Genomic DNA, 18,271 nt, shown 5'->3' on the forward strand with positions numbered 1-18,271 from the left:
GAGAGGTGGAGACTCGCGTAGAATTGCTGGCCAAGGCCGTGGCATTTTTTCTTGTTAAAGGAGCCATGAAACAAAAAAGAATTTTTCACAGTTTGAAAGACATATCCTGTGGTAATTCACTCAGCTCCATAACAGCAACGAACGGCCTTGTTTTAGAGAAACAACGCAATTATTATAACGAAACTTTCAAATTTCGTACTTCAGGGACGTATTCGAGGTAAGAATGACGTAATACGGGCAAGCACAAAAACACCGCTGCCAGCGTGATACCGGCACGTTAGCATTCAATTGATACAAAGCAAACGGGAATAGAGACCCCGCTACAATAGTACAGCGATGTTTATCTGCGGTTGCATTAGTCGGCTGCCGCAAATCGCACGAACTACGTTAAGTGATGTCGTAGGAAGGTTGCCGAAAAGTAGCTGGGGGGTCGCCACTGCTTTGTATGTTTTCTTTTCTAGCTTTATAGTTAGGAGCGTCTGATGGAATTCTGGACACAGCAATCTTAATATTGACCCAAACTCGTATAGTAGGTCTTTAGGGCCCCTTTACAGCAGCTTAGGAATTTCAATGAGCGTGTCCACGCCCAAGACTTCTGTGGCATCCCGCTGGAGGTGCGAAAATAAGTAGAAATTCAGTGCCTCCTCACCCTCGTCGGCGGCGCTGCTGAGGAAGAAGTCAAGCAAGCCGATCAAGCCTATGACGGCAAGGCAGGTAACAATTCCTACGGCAACACGGCGGCGTTCGTTCGGTTCCCTGTAAATCATGCGGTTTAGAATGGTATCCGAAGATGTACACCTTCTTTTCAACGCTATTAGTGAGACACACATAATAAAATCATAACTTTTGCGATCTGAACGGCATAAAGCACATTTATTCGAGAAACGAGGTGTCTTCATATCAAGCCTTTGAAGATAGGATTAGGAGTCCCGTCAACCCACATTCTTCCAGTACCTGTATTAAATTTGCTGTTACAAATATGCACAGTCTACACTCGCCAACATTTTGTAATTACGAAGGAAGGTTATGTCGAAAAGCTTAAGAAATACATACCCATCAGCGTACACGCCCTGTGATTACAACTCGCTTACTACGGTAATATTAACGCCATTACATTTCTGACAGCTGATAGGAAAGGCTGCATTTAGGAAATTCTAATCAACAATACATTCCGCCCATGTTATCAATCAGGTAATGAAACTTTCGTAGAGGAAGGGTTTGGACCCCAAAATGCAATTCCTTCTGTAGACACGGCCGCACCATCCCCTTCCTCTTGCTTCCTCACACTTGGCGCACGTACATTCCACGTCGACGATGCGAGAATGTATGGACGTGAAAAGTGCGCGGTACCCCGAGGGGCAAGACCCAGACATTCCCTCTCCTCTTGCTCATAGCTCGCATCCACTCGGTTTTTTTTTTCTCGTGTGCACACTGATTCCTTCGGAGGACCTTCTTGGGAACGGGCTAATGTACAGTCGTCATATATACAGCTTCGTTGTAAAATAGTGCCTTTCTTATCTCCGCATAATTAACACCGTTACTTGGACAAAACACCATTCCTTTTTTGTTGTTGTTGTTTCACTAGTAGCCGTTGGCTGAAATCATAGGGGCTTTATTTGCGCGTATTAAAGGTGGAGCGAATACTTACCCCTCGCCTGTGGGGTTGGAAAATGGGAAATTTGTGGGTACTCATAACTTCCAAAGCGGGCTACTATTACCCCGTGCACAACTACTGTCCATGGAAACCAAAAGTAAAAAGACACCCATATTAAACTGCCTGTAGCTTCTTTTTTTACGGTTCAGCTTGACGCAGCGCTCGTTACTTGGAACCAAAACAATTATCTTCAACGAAAGCAATGGATCATAAATAAAGAAATCCTATTTATTAATATTCACACCGCTATTATTGGTCCTCTGTACAATAAACCTGTCGATTTCAAACGCAAATTCATTCCCTTCGTGCCTTAAAAACTGCCGGGGCGCCAATGCACTTGTTATGAGTAGTGAATGCGGAAGCATTTACGTCCAATTGAACGCCCCAACACCGAACGGATATACCTGTAATGCGGGAACCGCCATTGAACAGGAGCGGCCGTAGCGCAGGCAGTGCGGCGTGCCCAAGTCTGTCCTGTGACAGCAGCGCCGCTGGATGGGGGTGTGCTGAATCCAAACTGGTCTACCAAGTGTGAGGAAAAGTACATGCGATCTCCCAATTTACCACGTGGCTGTGCGTGTACCGAGCCCTTTTCTACCAGCGCGCGTTCATTTTCATGGGATTTTTTTTTCAGGCGCGCTCGATGCAACAAGTCACAGCCAATGAAAATTCAGGGGCCTGCTTTATATTGCGATACCGACAACACCGGAATTTTCCGTCAATGGGCCTTTTAATGCCTTCGGAATAAACCAAGGTGACTGCCTTGGCTCCCAACTACGCCTGAAGGGATTCAGCTCTGTCCGCATTCACTGTCGTTTGCAAACACGTCGAAAAGGGGAATTTCACCCGGCAGGCAGAGTCTCTATGAAGAAATGCGCCCGGTAATCACAGTTCTGGCCCTGCGGCCAACGTATCTCACTCAGCTTAAAGTCCCCCTGAAGCAACGAGCGCAGCAAAAACAAGGAAGGTCAGCGAAGAGCTACATACCGCCACACATCGCTTGTGGTTATAAACCAAAAACACACCGTCTGCCGAAATTAAGAGAATTCTCTTCTAATGCATTGCATTCTTATTCCGCTCGCCTATTGCGAGGTTTTTAAACTCAAGTAAGGGTATGACTAGGAAAAAGCGCAATATCTGTTGTTTTTCATTTTTGTTTTCTTTTTTTTGCTGCCATGTAAATTTCTATCATTATAGCGACTAAGCGCCTTTACTTCGCTAATACTGTTTCTTTTTTCCCGAAGGTTCAAGGCATACTGCAGAGTTGGTCCCTTCGCGCTATTTTTTATTCGTATTTACAACGTTCTTTTTCGGACTTTTTTCGTTTATCCTCCTGTTTTAGGGGCAAAGCACCTTAGGGGCTCGCGCTATCGGCGTCTCATGTCGTTGTCGCCTAATGTCATATTCTCGTGTAGTCACGGTAATAAAACACCGGGTCACTCGCTTTCCAACGCCTCGCCCTAGAACGTTTAAGCTTGACGGGCAAAAACGTGCACAAAAAGAACACCCCTGGACACTCGTTTTTAGTTCGCACTTGCTTGCTTGTTTCTATTTTGCTCCGTACTCGCTTTAACTTTAAAAATTGCAGTTGTCTGCTTCGAATTTCACTTCTCCTCCATCTCCGTAATTGAGCTGCCCCCTATACCAGCACGTGCCATGTGGCAAAAGAAACACTTACAATTTTTCAATACACTTATACACTGCATGCTTTGATCCTGCCCAGGTTTCACGTTAGTGTGGATGGTCCGTTTTTTTTTTGTCCGGATAATTTTGTGAAAAAGTAATTCGCTTATGTTATTTCTTGGTGTTTCATAATTCTGTCCGACCAATTATGTCCCGTTACGCTTTTATAACGATCAACGGTAGAATTTCAGCTAACTCTGCGTTTTGCCGGAAATGTGTGGCTTTACACAGTTTTTCGCCTTTTGCGCCATTTCGAAGACTAGTTTTAACACGTTTTTCTCTATTCAATGGTTTAGGGGAGATTTAAAAGATGCAAAATCGAGATTTTGTGAGATCATTTTGGGTAAAATTTTATCCCTTTGCGTTCTTTTTTCGGGTTTTGGAAATCCCCCAAACAAATATCCCTGTTTCCGCTATTACAACGTGTCAAAGTAGAAAACCGCTAAATCTGCATTTTTACGAAAATGCAGGACGTTACACGTTTCGCAATTTTTCAATTTTTTTCCAATTTTGAGCCTTCTTTTGCGACGTTTTTTGTTTATTCTTTGGATTTGGGGGGAGACGTATGAGGTGAATATTTTTGTTCTTGTCAAAACCAATATGTTAAATTTTGTTGTTTTTAATTTCTTAGTTTTTTATTTTTAGAAATTATGTCCACCATTTATCTCCTTTTACGCTAGTATTTTTCTTCGCGTGGGCAGAGCTAAGAATTACTCACGTGACTGTGAGTGAGTGAAAGAACTTTATTGAGGGTCCGGCGATGACGCGAGCTCGTCGCGCACCCGGCTAGTCCCACGTCGGGATCGGCAGGTCTAGCCCACCGGTCCGGTCGCGGGCACGCTGGACTGCCAGGATTTGCTTGTCTAGAGCGGGGCTACGCAGAAGAGAGTCCCACTCCTCCTTGCTGAACTTGGGGTGTGCGGACCCGCACTCCCAGAGCATGTGAGCTAGAGTAGAGGTCTGTCCGCAGGACGGGCAGGTGTCGTCGCGATATACGTCGGGGTAAACTTCGTGTAGAACTGCCAAACACGGATATGTGCAGGTCTGTAATAGTCTAAGGGAAACGGCTTGCGCCCTATTCAACTTGGGGTGAGGGGGTGGAAAGACCCTTCTAGACATGTAGAAAAATTTCGTGACCTCGTTATAAGTAGCGGGAGCATCCCTGTGGCCGTAAGGGGGAGGCGAGTCAGCTCTCCTTACAGAGGAAGCGCGGTCAGTGAGGTCGCGCGCAGCCTCGTTAGCAGACTCATTGAGGTTCGGGGGAGCACCCGCGAGAGATCCTACATTAGCGGGGAACCAGTGAATTGAATGATGCGTGAGAGCATCTGTACGCCAAACGCTAAGAAGGCGAGCAGCTTGCTCAGCTATGCGGCCATTCTGAAAAGCCCTCACTGCCGTTTTGGAGTCACTGTAGATCTCTGACCCACGACCGTCTAGCAGGGCGAGGGCGATGGCGACTTGCTCAGCGACTTGGGGGTCTGATGTGCGAATGGAAGCGCAGTTAGAAATATTTCCGCTGGAGTCGACCACAGCGACGGCAAAGGTCTTCCCATTGCTGTACTCCGCAGCGTCAACGAAGCTTGCTATAATGTTTTTTTGCTTGATCTGTTTGAGGATCGCTGCTGCTCTTGCCTTGCGTCTGCCCTCGTTGTTGACAGGATGCACGTTTCGGGGCACGGGGGCCACTATGAATTTATCTCGAATGCACCTAGGGATCGGGGTACTGCTCCTCGAGGATCCTGCTGAAGGGTAGCCTAGCTCTTCGAGGACGCGTTTGCCTGCTGCTGTGGTGTTCAGGCGAGCGAGTTGTGCGCGTTCTTGGGCTTCGGCAATCTCCTCGGCGGTGTTGTGTAACCCCAGCTTGAGGAGATCCTCTGTATGAGTCCTGATGGGCAATCCGAGAGCCCTTTTGACTACTTTACGGATGAGAGCGTTGAGCTTGTCTCGTTCCGCTCTGAGCAAGTTGTGCATGGAAATCGTGTACGTGAAGTGGCACAGTACGAAGGCATTGATCAGCCTTAGGAGATTGTCCTCCTTCATGCCCCGGTGTCGGTTTGCAATTCTTCGAACGAGCTGGAAAGCGTTTTCCGTCTTTGCAATGATTTTGCGGAGAGCCGTTCCATTCCCGCCATTGAATTCGACAAACATGCCCAGGACCCGAATGACGTCGACCCTAAGTATCAGCCCCCCGTCACTGGTGCGAAGAGTGATGTTGCTTTCGGAGACTGGCTTCCAGTCTTTGGGTCTGCCTCCCTTCTCCTTTCTGTAAAGCAGAAGCTCCGACTTCGCGGGGGAGCAACGAAGTCTGGTGGGGCGGAGGTACTGCTCGGTCACATCGATCGCCTCCTGCATAGCTTCTTCAACTCTTCCCTCGCAGCCGCCGGAGCACCAGATGGTGATGTCGTCGGCGTAGATGGTATGCTTGACGCCCTCGACTCGTGCCAACCTCTCCGAAAGGCCAATCATACAGATGTTAAATAGCATGGGGGAGATTACGGCGCCCTGAGGAGTTCCCCGTCCTCCGAGGGGCACTTCGTCGGAGCGGAAGTCTCCAATGCGAAGCGTGGCCTTCCGGTCAGTTAGAAAAGAGATAACGTACCTCGTGGAATCTGGAACCGAGACCCAGGTCCGAAATTGTTTTGGCGATGAAGGTGTGGAGCACGTTATCAAAAGCCTTCTCGAATTCCAGGCCGAGCAGGGCCTTTACGTCCCTAGAACGGCCATCCACAATCTGATGCTTGATTAGTTTCATGGCATCCTGCGTCGAGAGTCCGACTCGGAAGCCAATCATGTTGAACGGGTAAATCCCGTTGTCTTCGAGGCACCTGTTAATCCTATTAAAGACGACGTGCTCCATTACCTTGCCGACGCAAGACGTTAGAGAAATCGGCCTGAGGTTCTCGATGTTCGGGGCCTTGCCGGGTTTTGGGATGAGAACCGTGCAGGCCATTTTCCATTCTGCAGGAACAACGCCATTCTTCCAGACCTCGTTGATCTTGTCGGTCAGAAAGGCAATCGATGGGGCGTCAAGGTTTCGCAGCATTCTGTTAGTGACCCCATCGGGACCCGGCGCAGACTTGCGATTGAGCGCGAAGATGGCCTGTCTGACCTCGGCAACGGAGAAGTCTTCATCCAGTACGGGGCGAGGAGGGCCTCGGTAGTCCGGGAGTTGCGTCACCACATCCCCGTTGTGCCGGATGGGCAGGTACTTCTGAAGGAGTTTGGAGACAAGTTCGTCGCCCGTGTGAGTCCATGTGGCCTCGTGAAGGGCCCGGGCCAATGTGTGCTTCTGGTTTGACTTGGGGCCGCTTACGTCGAGAAGGTGCTTCAGCATGCCCCAGGACTTGCCGTTACGTATCTGTCCGTCGATGGATTCGCAGAGCTCGTCCCACTGCTGCTTGCACAGCACTTTGCAGTAGTCATCGATAACCTTGTTGAGCTCTGAAATCTTCTTTCGAAGTCTGCGATTGAGTCTTTGACCTTTCCATCGGCGGAGCAGGGCATTTTTGGCCGCGATCAGGTGGGCAAGCCTACTATCCATTTGCTCGACGTCGAGATCGGTTACCACTTTCTTGGTGGCCGCGGAAGCGTCGTTGCGGATGCCTTCACACCATTCCTCGAGGCTGGCAGGTGCACTCGCTCTCCCGGGTTCTTCCCGAATCTTGCGAAAATGGTCCCAATCGACGAACGTGAATTCCCTGACCCTACTCCGAGCGACCTTGAAATGCGTCTCGAGAATGTAGTGGTCGCTGCCGAACTCCATGGCGGTGTTCTCCCATCCCACGTCCTCCACGTTCTTGACGAAGGCGAGGTCGGGTGTAGTGTCTCGGGTTGCGGAGTTGCCGATGCGTGTGGGAAAAGCCTTGTCTGTTACCAGAGTAAGGTCCATCTCGTTGGCGTCTTGCCACAAGTTGCGCCCCTTGGTAGTGTCATAGACATAACTCCAGAGGCCGTACGGGGCGTTGAAATCACCTACGACGACCAAGGGTCGAGGGCCGGCCAGGTCGGTCGCTTTTTTGAGGATGGTCTTGAATTGTTGGCGCGAGTCTCTAGGGTTGCTATAGATATTGAGGACGAAGACGCTATTTTTTCGCTGATTCCGCTGTGGCGCGTCGAGAAGTACCTCCACCATGACGTATTCGAGTCTACCGCTCGCCAGCTTGAGGTCGTGGGTGAGATGAGTTAGCCTTTTATCGATCAAAGTACAAATACCACGGCCACCAGGCTGGCCCGATACGGCTCTGTAGCCTTGAAGCGATGCGGCGGAGACTAATGTTTCTTGGAGTGCGACGACCTGAGGTTTAACCGCCAAAGACCTGAAAAACTGCTGCAGAGGGGCTTTCTTGGTAGAATACCCCCTGCAGTTCCATTGCCAAATGCGAAAACTTTCTTTGGACCTATCCATTATGGGGCTGATCGAACTGACTACCGCCTAGCGGGGCAGTTAAGGTTGCGCTAAAAATGGGACATTCTGTCACCGCGTTGGTGGGATACTTAAGCGTAGCTTCCCTCAGTACGGTGGGAGCGGTTAGAGGATGTACGACAGTGGCAGGTGAAGCCATTCGCGCCTCATTGGCGTCGATGCGATCTGCGAGAGCTCCGAGGCCCCTGTTGGGATCCCCGAGCGCAACCTGAATTTGCCGAACGCTGTCGCTAAGAAGGCTTACGTTAGCGGTGACCTGTTTGAGGCCGTCCGCGAGCGCAGTGAGCGTTTGCTTAATCTCGCCAACTTCTGCGGTCAACACTCCCGACTCGCATGTGTGATCGACCACTGCCCTGCGTTTGGAGGATGTTGCAGTACCGTCTACCGGAGCCGCGACTGGAGTCTCGGTGGCCCTGACTGCCTCACCGTTACCCGACGCATTCGAAACGAGTTTTCTGATTTCTGCCATTTCATTAACTAGCTTGTTGATCATTTTCTTAAGGTCGTCGTTCTCTTTGCGTAAACGAATGACTTCCGCATCCCTAGCTTGCTCTGGGAGCGGGTTGTTACGAGCGCCCGGAGCGGCCCCAGTATTGGCGCTGGGGTTGGGACGCACCAAATCGGCCCAAGCGAGGAACGGTTGCCTCCCGCCACGTGTAGAGACGGGCTGATGTCCGGATGCTGGCTGGGTTCTGGAAACCGAACGGCCCCTGGATCCGGATGGGGACCTGGGACTGGATCGGATTCGGGATCTCGACCTGGACCGGATCCTGGAGATGGAACGGCTCCTGCTACGGCCCCGGGAGCGGCTACGAGATCTGGGTCACCCCTTTCACGTGACTGTTCAGTGTATCCAACGCCTGTGGGAGGAACGGCAAGAATTTCATGAGGACGGGCACCACTTTGGTGACTCCACTGCTGCGTGAATTATTCGAAGTATTTTTACTGTGTTTGCACCCAGAAACTGATTGTAGGATACTGTACGAATTTTACAACAACGAGTTCTGAATTTTTTTTTCAAGTGTTGAATAAATGTGCTGTACAAAAAACCCAGCAATTCCACAAAAGCAATGAATAACTTCACCTTGCAAACAAGCTTTTTTTGAAAGTTGGCTGAACGGCTTGCATGCTTTCGTAAACATTCCTTCAGCGATAAGCAGCGGAACCGTGAAATCTTCGATAAATAAAAACAATACAGGCTACATTTTCCCACCCAAAGTGATAAACGCCTCTACCCGAATGTGCATCTTAAACTTTACGCCTGCAAAGGTTAGCCAACAGCGAGGCGTGTCCACAGGCTGTTTTACCGTGGTGCAAAAGAAATGTGCTCCACTAGTGCCCATGTCGCTCTCTGTTGGAAAGGTGGCAAGCTTATAGTATTGCATAAGCAATAACGCATTACGGCAGAATTATCGCATCGGGGTGTCATAACAGAGGGAGAGAGAGGAGAGAGTAAAACGAGAGAGTAGAGAGCTGTCTTTACAGCGCAAGCGACACCGTCCCGGGTGGCGCCAAGTCGAAGTGACGCTCGCCCCTTGCCTTTGCTCAAGGCGGAAACACACGAAGGCTGACCACGGACTTCGAGAGAGAGCAGGACGAGATGCTCACGCATTAACCAAGATCTACGGATGAGATTTACGGATCTACGGATGATCTACGGATGATCTACAGATGACCCAGTTCGCGTGAGAATTTAACAAGTTGCAGAAAACGTGTTATGGCTCAACCAGCACGATTGCACGTTTGTGCACTAGTACCTCGGCAGCTAAACAATGCGACACCATTGAAGCCGCGAATATTTGTCGAACAAGTCAGCCTGAGTTATAAAGTGGGATAAGACGAAAAAACGGCGGTAGCCGACCGGCTTACCGGGCGCGGCCGGGATCATTGACGCTTCTGACGTTTGGGATATTTGGGATTCGTCACCTGGAAAAAATTGGAATTATCTTACACTAAAGGTATGGACCAAGCTGCCTCCGCTGCATTTAAGTCAGAGCTTTCTGAAATCGGACAAGAAAGACTTGGGTAGCGGAAAAATTTCCCGATCACACAATTTGGCGAACTGATCATAATGTGGCTATTCTACATTCACGTACTTACCCATGATGCAGCGGAATCAGGTGGGAAGCAAGAATCAGCTAGGTGTAAATATCAAACCTGCAGGCTTGTACCCTCTGTCACCTGATCGGCTTGCGCAGTCAACGGTGAGTGTTCAGCCTGAAATTTAAAAGTTATCGTTCATCGGCTGAAGATGTTTTAGCTCTATGACAGTGGTGATCAAAAAAAATTTCCACATCTACATCACTGACAAATCAGTGCATGTGTTTTTATCCCGTCCTTGGAAATGCCGGCATGTGTGTCTCCGTCACTCTGTCTCGTGGTATAACAACTATTTTTTTTTAAATTTTGCAGCCTTTCTGTAGTCCTGTGAAGTGGTTCCTTTCAGAATACATAATTTTGTTTCAAGGGGACGGATATGTTTTTTAGCAAAGTTATGTAGTACACCTTGTAGTTTCAGTTACGTACTTACGGCTCAATCATTCCAACAGTGCCTGCATTGTTATTGTTTTTTTTTCTGGTACGTGGATGAGCCTGGAAACTCAATGATACACTGGACAAGACAAATGCACTTTGTGTAAAAAAAATACTTTTTTCATTGTCAACCAGCTGCATTGATTGGTGTCCAAGCCTGTGGCTGCAGGCTTCACCAAACTGAACACAGAATTGCATGACACTGTTCTACTTTAGTATTCGACAAATTACATTGTATAATCTATAAGAAGACATTTCCCTTTTTTGCCTTTTGTACGGGAGGCTCTGTGTTATCTGAAGTACGCCAAGATAACGTAGTAATACCGCAAGATTGTTAGATTCCCGCGCTTAATCATTTTTCTTTTACGGAAAGGTGTAAAAGCAATACGGTGGGTTTGTTATATTACGGACCTTACTGTTTGTCATTCACTGAACGAACCTATAACAACACCTTGCATCCCTTATATAACCTACGTTACATTTTGTCATTTAAACAGAGTTCTAATCGCAGTACGGTTTGCTCCGTTAATTAATGGACGTGATGCGCCAAAAAGTACGGACTGTGCCACTGTCATAGTCTTTCGGTACTGCGGAATGTCCTTTCTTAATATTCTCACCAGTTTCTAAATCATCGAAATGTGTCCGGCAACATGCCACATTTTACCAGTAGCTTTCTCCGTAAACTCGGCCATATTTGTAGAGTGTATAAGCGCAACAAAGTTTCCCTGACAAATTTGCGTATGCAAAATAGAATACCCTCTGCCAGGCACATGGCGTCATGTCTTTTACATCAGCGCGGTAGGACTGAAGTCAGATTTTTTTTTTGTTTTCCATGTAAGGCAAGTTTGATTGCCTGCGCGAAACAAACGGGTGCGCGTTTGAATCGTGCACGCAGGGATGTTCCGTACTGAGCTCCCATGTCTACATTCAAAAATTCTCTTTTTTTAGCACTTTTGAACCGCATTTTTGCCCTGCAAAATTGTCTGCGAATTCCATCGGAAGCTCTCATGTCTCTACTTGTTTTCCTGTTCGATTTTGGGCGTCTGCCAGTGCCACCTGCACTGTCGGCTCTACGTAGCCTTCTGGGCGCATCCGTCATTCATAGAATCACAGTTGCCACGTGAACGAAATTCTACTACATCATCCGCGAAGCAGAATTTCGCTATGCATTTCAGGTTTTGTTCCAAACAGCGTGCTCTCTTTGCATGCTAAACATCCAAGTTAAAACAAGCCGTATGAAAAAGAACAAGACATGTTTTTAAATCGATGTAAATTTAGCTCAGCAGGATACTGCTGGCGCCATCTCTGGCAGACAGGAGGCGGACAGAGGCGCAACCGAATTACGTTTCTGTATACTTCAAAGGAATATATGTAAACAGGCTTGAGTCCTTCCGGCGCAGCTGCTTCCTGCTTTACTAGATTGTTGTCATTTGGTATTCTTCCCTCAAAACTCCCGCCTGTGATATGAAATGGCGTGGAAGCAGCCTTGGATGCTTATTGCTTGCGGAAACACGACTCCGTATATTTTAATACGAAAGCGAGAAAGTGTTAAAGAATTCTTTATAAACAGGAAAACTTGATGCAAGGTCCAGTTTACACACGCTAATTTTCCTTTCGTCTCCACGACTCCTAAAATTCCCGGAATCAAATAAAGATTCCCCTTTATCCCTGTTGTCAAAAATTGCAGCCGGAAAGTCCCCAGAAAAGGGAAAATTTCCGGCACGGAACATCACTGCATGCTGGCACGGAACCCCGGGAGCAAAAATTGGCAGCCGACTGTTAGAGAGATTTTTGAACATTTTCTATGAGTTAGGCTGGGAAAATGCGCTTTCCTGCGAAATTACTTTATTAGTGTGCTGTTTCTATCAACTTTGTCTACGGCAATTTGCGAAAGCGTGGCAATGAGCAGAAAATTTTGGGGCTGCACAACTAATCGATATGCCGCGATAGATGAGCATACTGGCAGAATTGGAACTGCAGTGGAGGCCAAAGTACAATCACGATGAGGTCGCTTGTGCTACAAACTCACACGTGGGTGTCTAAGCACGCAAGACTTAACTTCAGCAAGAGTTCAGCTTCACACCATCGCTAACAGGGGCCCGCCTTATTTGTGGTAAAAAACCTGAAGAAGAGGAATTAATGACACAGAGCTGTAAGCACTTCGCCATTTATTACCTGTAAACTGTTCTCCTCATGCCGCAACATGAAATGAGCAAGATGGAGTAAAACAGACAAGTGCGAGACAATAGGCTGAAAAAAATAGTGCTCGAAGCGGTCCTCATGCGACGCGAGGAAACGGTGTGCATTAGCCACAGGCCAGTGCCTCTTGATACCGTAACTTGCCTCAACTCCAATTTCAAATACCTTCTGGCGCGTACGTTACTGGGGATGACATAAAATACCCACGGTATTCCAAGTTGTCGCATTACCTGAGAAATGGGCTCTTCACCTATGATCATTCATTGGTTCACTGCTGGGGTAAACGCGCCGCAGAATAACTGGGCTATGAGCCATGCCGTAGTGCAGCGCTCCGGATTGATTTTGACCCGGGGGCTATCTTTAACGTGCGTCGAAACATCAACACACTGCGGTTTTCGCTTTTGTCTCCGTCAAAAAGCAGCCACTGCGGCCGCGATCAAGCCCTCGTGCTTGGGCTGGGCAGCACAACGGTATAGCCTCTCACCATTTCTCGTTTCGCACCAACGCGTGGCTTGCCTTGACCACCATCACACTCAACACATAAAAACCCTCCCGGTATACGCTGTGGGAATACACAAAACAATAACTGGTGCTCCGCTCACCTTATACGGCGTGGGCCCTCAGGAACTGGCGAAAAAAAGACGCGGTTGCTAGCACTGTGAAATTCTCATCGCAAGAAGAAGAAGATGGTGATGATCACCTCGATGTGTATGTGCCTTGCCCAGACTCATCAGGGTCGAATTTTTCGCGGTTTTCCCGTTGTAGCTGATAGGCACAGATTATTTTGCCGTGAAAAAGCTTCATTTCAACATTTTACCGGCCCTTTTTTCTATATACGGTCCTCGTGCTACAATGAAGTTATCCTTTCTGTTACAGAATAGGAGAAAATGCGTCAAAAAAACGCACACTGTAAAAACAAGAATCACCCAATAATTTGATCAATACACTAGTGCAATTCAAGTTACCTGTAGCAAAAGAGAAGACACCGATTGTAATTAGCATAAATAAATACCAATAAGGACAAGAAGGAGCTTGAATACAAGTGAAAAACTGTTTTTGCAGAACACAAATATATACCAATATATATAAAAGCCTGTTCCCACACCGACCTATAGAGGACTCGGTGATTTCGGAGGGGCGGCTTTCTCTCCATCCTCCCATTAGTGGCACCGATTATTTTTAGCTTCCAATTCCTCACCGCGAACCATAGAATTTGCGCGAAAATGTCGCGGCCTTTCTGGTGTGAGGCCTAGATTTCAAGAAATTTCACACTGGATGGAACCGGCTTTATTTTAACAGCAGAGCCGTTCAAGATCTTGGTTCCACCGTCACTGAATAGAAAAAATATCAATGAAACAGTGAGCGCACGGGAACGTTCGTATTGTAAGAGCACTCGGCGGCACGTATCCACGTGGGGGATTGAAAAGGAAACGGCCGTAAGGAGGGATAATGCACCCACTACACAAAACAGTCACTATCAAACTGAAGCAATTGAATGAATAAAGACCACATAATCTCAAGCGGTAGAGCAAACAGCTTCGCTGGAAAAATGACTGTCCCTGTTCCAAGAAGTTATTCTCTGCACGTTTTAAGGGGCAACCACCTGCGCTCATAGAACTCTCAGGCCTGCAGCGCTGGCGGCGGCGGCGGCAGGCCTCCCTCCGACTCAGTGCCGCACACATTAGGGTTGCGGTGACTAAAGAAGATCCGCTCTGCCGAAGAAGAGGCGCGGTATCAAGAATCGCAGCACGCTGCCACGAGAGAATGCAATCGCCCAGAAGAACAATAATAACTACTGCAGGCTTTCATGGCGAGGGATCGCTTGACGAAGACTTTGCTGGCTGAGGGTGATAAAGTATAGCAATATTGAAGAGGGCTCTGTAGAAATAAAAACCTATATACTTCTTTACTTTGGGTTTGATCTTGTCTTCTCCGGACGAGTGTCATATATATACGAAAGGAAAAATGGTTCTCAATGACCAAAATTGTGCTCGTGGAGCTTAGCCTAGTGAGATAACTACTCTTCTGCTGTGATATCAGGCTTGTACGGTTGTGCAAGCTGGATTTGGCTTCTTTCTTTACTTTCGCTCAGGCAACAAATTCTCTTTGTTTTTCTCTGGTCTTGCAGCCGACATTCCCTGTCCACACCTTCGAGAGCATTTTATATACCAAAGCCAACTCCACTAACCCAAAATATCAGGTCCCCTAATCCACCCTGTCGTTTCCTCCTTTCTTTAATTCATGATCTTCGATCCTGACTGGGAATTTGGACGGGCATTTTGTATGCCTTACACCGTTGGACCGGCTGGCTGACGCGGCTCTGCGAAGAAAATACACGTCCGCAAATGTAAACAGCAGCCACACGCTATATTTAAGCGGACTATCGATAAGGCAAAAGAGGAGTATAAGTCGCGCCGCTTTCTTTACTCTCGGACCCACGTAAAAAGAGAACCATTTTTCAATTTTTGCGCAGTTGGATTGTGGCTCCTACCGAGCAAGACATTGATGAAGTATCAGCCCCCCGTATGAAACCCAGGATTTTATTAGCCAGATTGCGCAGGGCTTACATGCACGCTTCACTTCGGCATTACCACCAGTCCTTACGGGACTCTGTAAAGACAACTTTGCGAAGGTTACCCTGCAGGAGATCGGTGAGAGACTGAGCCGCGTCCCTGATGCGGATCCTCGACCTGATGGTATTACAGCCCACATGCTAAAACTCTTGTTCAACGAGTCCCCCGACTCAATGCTGCAAATGGTTATCCCCTCCCTGCAGCATTCATGGGTTCTATCTGAGTGGCAGCTGGCAAAGATTGCTCCCCTCCTTAAAAAACAAGGTCTTTGATACGCTTTAGATAATATAGATGCATAGCCCTCTCATCGAATTTTGTGAAACTAGTAGAAAGAATTTTGCTAGATTGAATTGAAAACTTATTGTAACGCGAGAACGTCTTTAACCCTAAACAGATAGGATTCAGTCCTGGCCGCTCAATATGGTCGGCCCACATTGATTCGGAGAGCCGCATTCAGCTGGCTAGCCAACGTAAAGAAGTTGGCGTATTGTTTCCCCTAATATTGCCAAAGGTTACGATATCGTTGAATACCAAATTCTTTTTGACACAAACCAGCGTTATTCTTTTCCAGACTACATTGTTTCGTGGATTGGCCCTGTTTTGTCTGATAAAAAATTCATTTGTTCACATCAAGGTCTGTCCTCTCCTATATACAAATAAAACTCGAGGTGTTCGACAGGGCTCTCTTCTCTCTCCCGTGTTGTTTAATAGTTTAAGGAGTTTGGTTCCGGTAAATCCATACATTCAGGTGTATATTTACGCGGATGATATTGCTTTTTTCACTTCAGAGAGAGATATACACATGTTGTGTCGGCGTATGCAGTCGTATTTAGGCTTAGAGGCTTGGCTGGATACCTCCTCTTGAACCTAAATGTGAACAAATGTGCTCTGCTTCCATCCCCAGTGAGTGGTCTAGTCTTCAACCCTCTTAGTTACCGGCAGCAGGGCATTCCTCAGGTCAATTCCTTAAAATATCTGGGCATTTTATAGGAATATACCCTGAAATGGCGTGCACACATAGATTACATTACTACTAAAGGGGCTCGGGCCGTGTCATTCTTGAGAGGGCCGACTCACAAAACGTTGGTCATGCGTCGTTACACCCTACTAATGACTTACAAAATGTACGTCCGGCCAATTCTAGAATTTGTATGTGTGCTGTTCTCCGGAAGTCCCCACTACAAACTTCGCCCGTTTCTAATGCTCAAAAGATAAGCTCTACGGTTATGCCTAGGTCTTCCCAGTTATGAACCTAATTAAAGTTCATACACGGAGTCCCGTATTACTCGATTTGTCTCCGGCGTGCACTCCGTCACAGTAGATGAATTTTTACGAGTCGAGGAATCGCCCATATCCAGGCCGCAAACAGCCTTTGTACATGTCCTTCGTTGTTCTTCGGTAGTCCATGGCCGCGGTTCAAACAACCACAGGCGGTCTTTGCACAATCTCTGCTTGGATCATTAAATGTGGCCCTCTTGTCATCTACAGTACTTGACAGAGTGTCGCCCTTGGATATTTCTTTTGAAGAACCTTTTGCCTCTAACGCAAAATACTCCCTCTGAACCTTTTAGCAGGCATCCTACAGTATCATCTGAATGGTTTTCCTTTCCACGCCATTGTTGCAACCAATACTTCTGTCCGGAAGGAGAAGACATGCGTGGGATCTTTTCTCCCGGTCTTGATTGGCCTTTTCCCTCCGGCTACCTTGCTATAGTATGTCTTTCCATGCATAATTTCTTGCAATAGCCTTGGCCCTTCGTAAGCTTGGTTCCTAAAAATGACAGGCGATAATTGTCACGGATTCATTTTCTGTTTGTTCTGGCCTTACTTCCTCAACTTCATCCCCCCTACGTCAAGCCCTTGCTTCTTTATCGCCTTCCTCCCTTGGTGAACTTCGTTTGGTCTGGGTACCTGGACATGCAGGTATCTGGATTAATGAATGAGCGGATGCTCTGGCAGGAATGGCATTGGGCGGTCCAGTAGGGGAGTTTCTGCAGCCCATTTCCCTGATACCTTCGACACGCTTTCGTAGGCTCTGCTTACTTGAAAGTATGCTTGATTCTGTTTACGAAGACTCGGAGCTCGGGCACCTCCGGTACTCATGGAAGTGCAGCATAAGCAATTCGCGAGCTTGGGAAGTCACCCTCACTTGCTTTCGCTGTCGGGTGCCAAATTTAAATTAATACTTGCGCCACTCTAATCTGGCCTTGTCGCCGCTATGCGCTTTCTGCAAAGAACCAGAAACCATCAACTATTTCTTCTCCTGCCGACGGTTCTCCTCGATAAGACGACGATATATAGAAAGCACATGCAGCCGGCTGAACCTCCCGCTGTCTGCTACACTTATTTTTTCATTCGGGGTGAAAGAACTGGGATTATGTCACGGGGATCTTTTCCGTGCTTTGCACTCAATAATCCTAGAATCAGGTGGTCTGCCGTGTTAGATATCATTTGGCCCTGCTGGATTCCCCTGTCAAGTATATGCGCGCCTAGCTCACTGCTTCTTCTGTACCACATTCTTTCTTCGTGTTTCTTCCAATTTTCATTCAATGGTGGTCGTTTTTACCTTTTTTTTATTTCTTTCTCTGATCTCCTTAATTTTATTTGTCTAGTCACTTAATGCTCAACCATTCTCATTATAAATATTTTATTTCCCTACAAAAATTACAAAATTTCCTTCGGTAAGCGCCCATATCCAGGAAAATCCCCCTGACTGGATACTCGCCATTTCACTGGAACCACCACCACCCTCAACACGGCTCCCACCGCACAGCGGCGGCTAAAATAACATGAATGACTCTCAGAGTGCGTTCCATGGCAGAAGTATTTGCGAGCACCGCATACTTCAGTTCCGTCTCGAACGCCACGTTTCAAGATGCAGCTAGTGCGCTGAGCTGTTCCTTTGTATGCCGCAGGTTATGTTATGACGGAAACCCCCAGCTGAGGAGAGTCAGCTGCACGGGAACTGTTATAACAAATTTTTAGATTACCAATAAGCAAAAACAAAACGCCCCTTCGCGATTTCTTCAAGAAAAACTGAAATTGCGTGTACAGAGAACTGGGTTTAAATAACACGACACCATGTCGATGAGTTGTCGGGGGCCATGTCACGTAAGAAAGCGACGCCGATCGGCGGTGAAATGTCTAAGGCATTCGTATCGGTGTGCTGTCAGCCGAGTAGCCTGTCGTGTTTCAGCGACAGCCGCG

The 18,271-nt window shown here is 47.5% G+C and overlaps 1 protein-coding gene across 1 annotated transcript; it reads right to left on the minus strand.

Annotated features, from left to right (window-relative positions):
• Positions 1-548: 548 nt before the first annotated feature.
• Positions 549-7,469, minus strand: LOC144148573 (uncharacterized). Its single transcript, XM_077680088.1, has 4 exons — positions 5,937-7,469; positions 4,970-5,785; positions 1,649-1,655; positions 549-697 (listed from the first exon to the last, which is right to left on the minus strand). The coding sequence occupies exons 1-4, from the start codon at positions 7,467-7,469 to the stop codon at positions 549-551; spliced, it is 2,505 nt and encodes an 834-aa protein (XP_077536214.1).
• Positions 7,470-18,271: the final 10,802 nt, after the last annotated feature.

The sequence above is a fragment of the Haemaphysalis longicornis genome, unplaced genomic scaffold (genome assembly GCF_048455015.1).
Source record: "Haemaphysalis longicornis isolate Haplotype H1 unplaced genomic scaffold, Haemaphysalis longicornis Haplotype H1 scaffold_8, whole genome shotgun sequence".
NCBI classification, from domain to species: domain Eukaryota; kingdom Metazoa; phylum Arthropoda; class Arachnida; order Ixodida; family Ixodidae; genus Haemaphysalis; species Haemaphysalis longicornis.

Excerpts from the sequence above, each read along its gene's own strand:
- LOC144148573 (XM_077680088.1), bottom strand. The coding sequence starts at position 7,469 with ATGGTGGAGGTACTTCTCGACGCGCCACAGCGGAATCAGCGAAAAAAT. Across the intron at positions 5,786-5,936 it reads TCGGTTCCAGATTCCACGAG|AGGTTGGCACGAGTCGAGGG; the intron begins GTACGTTATCTC and ends GGCCTTTCGGAG.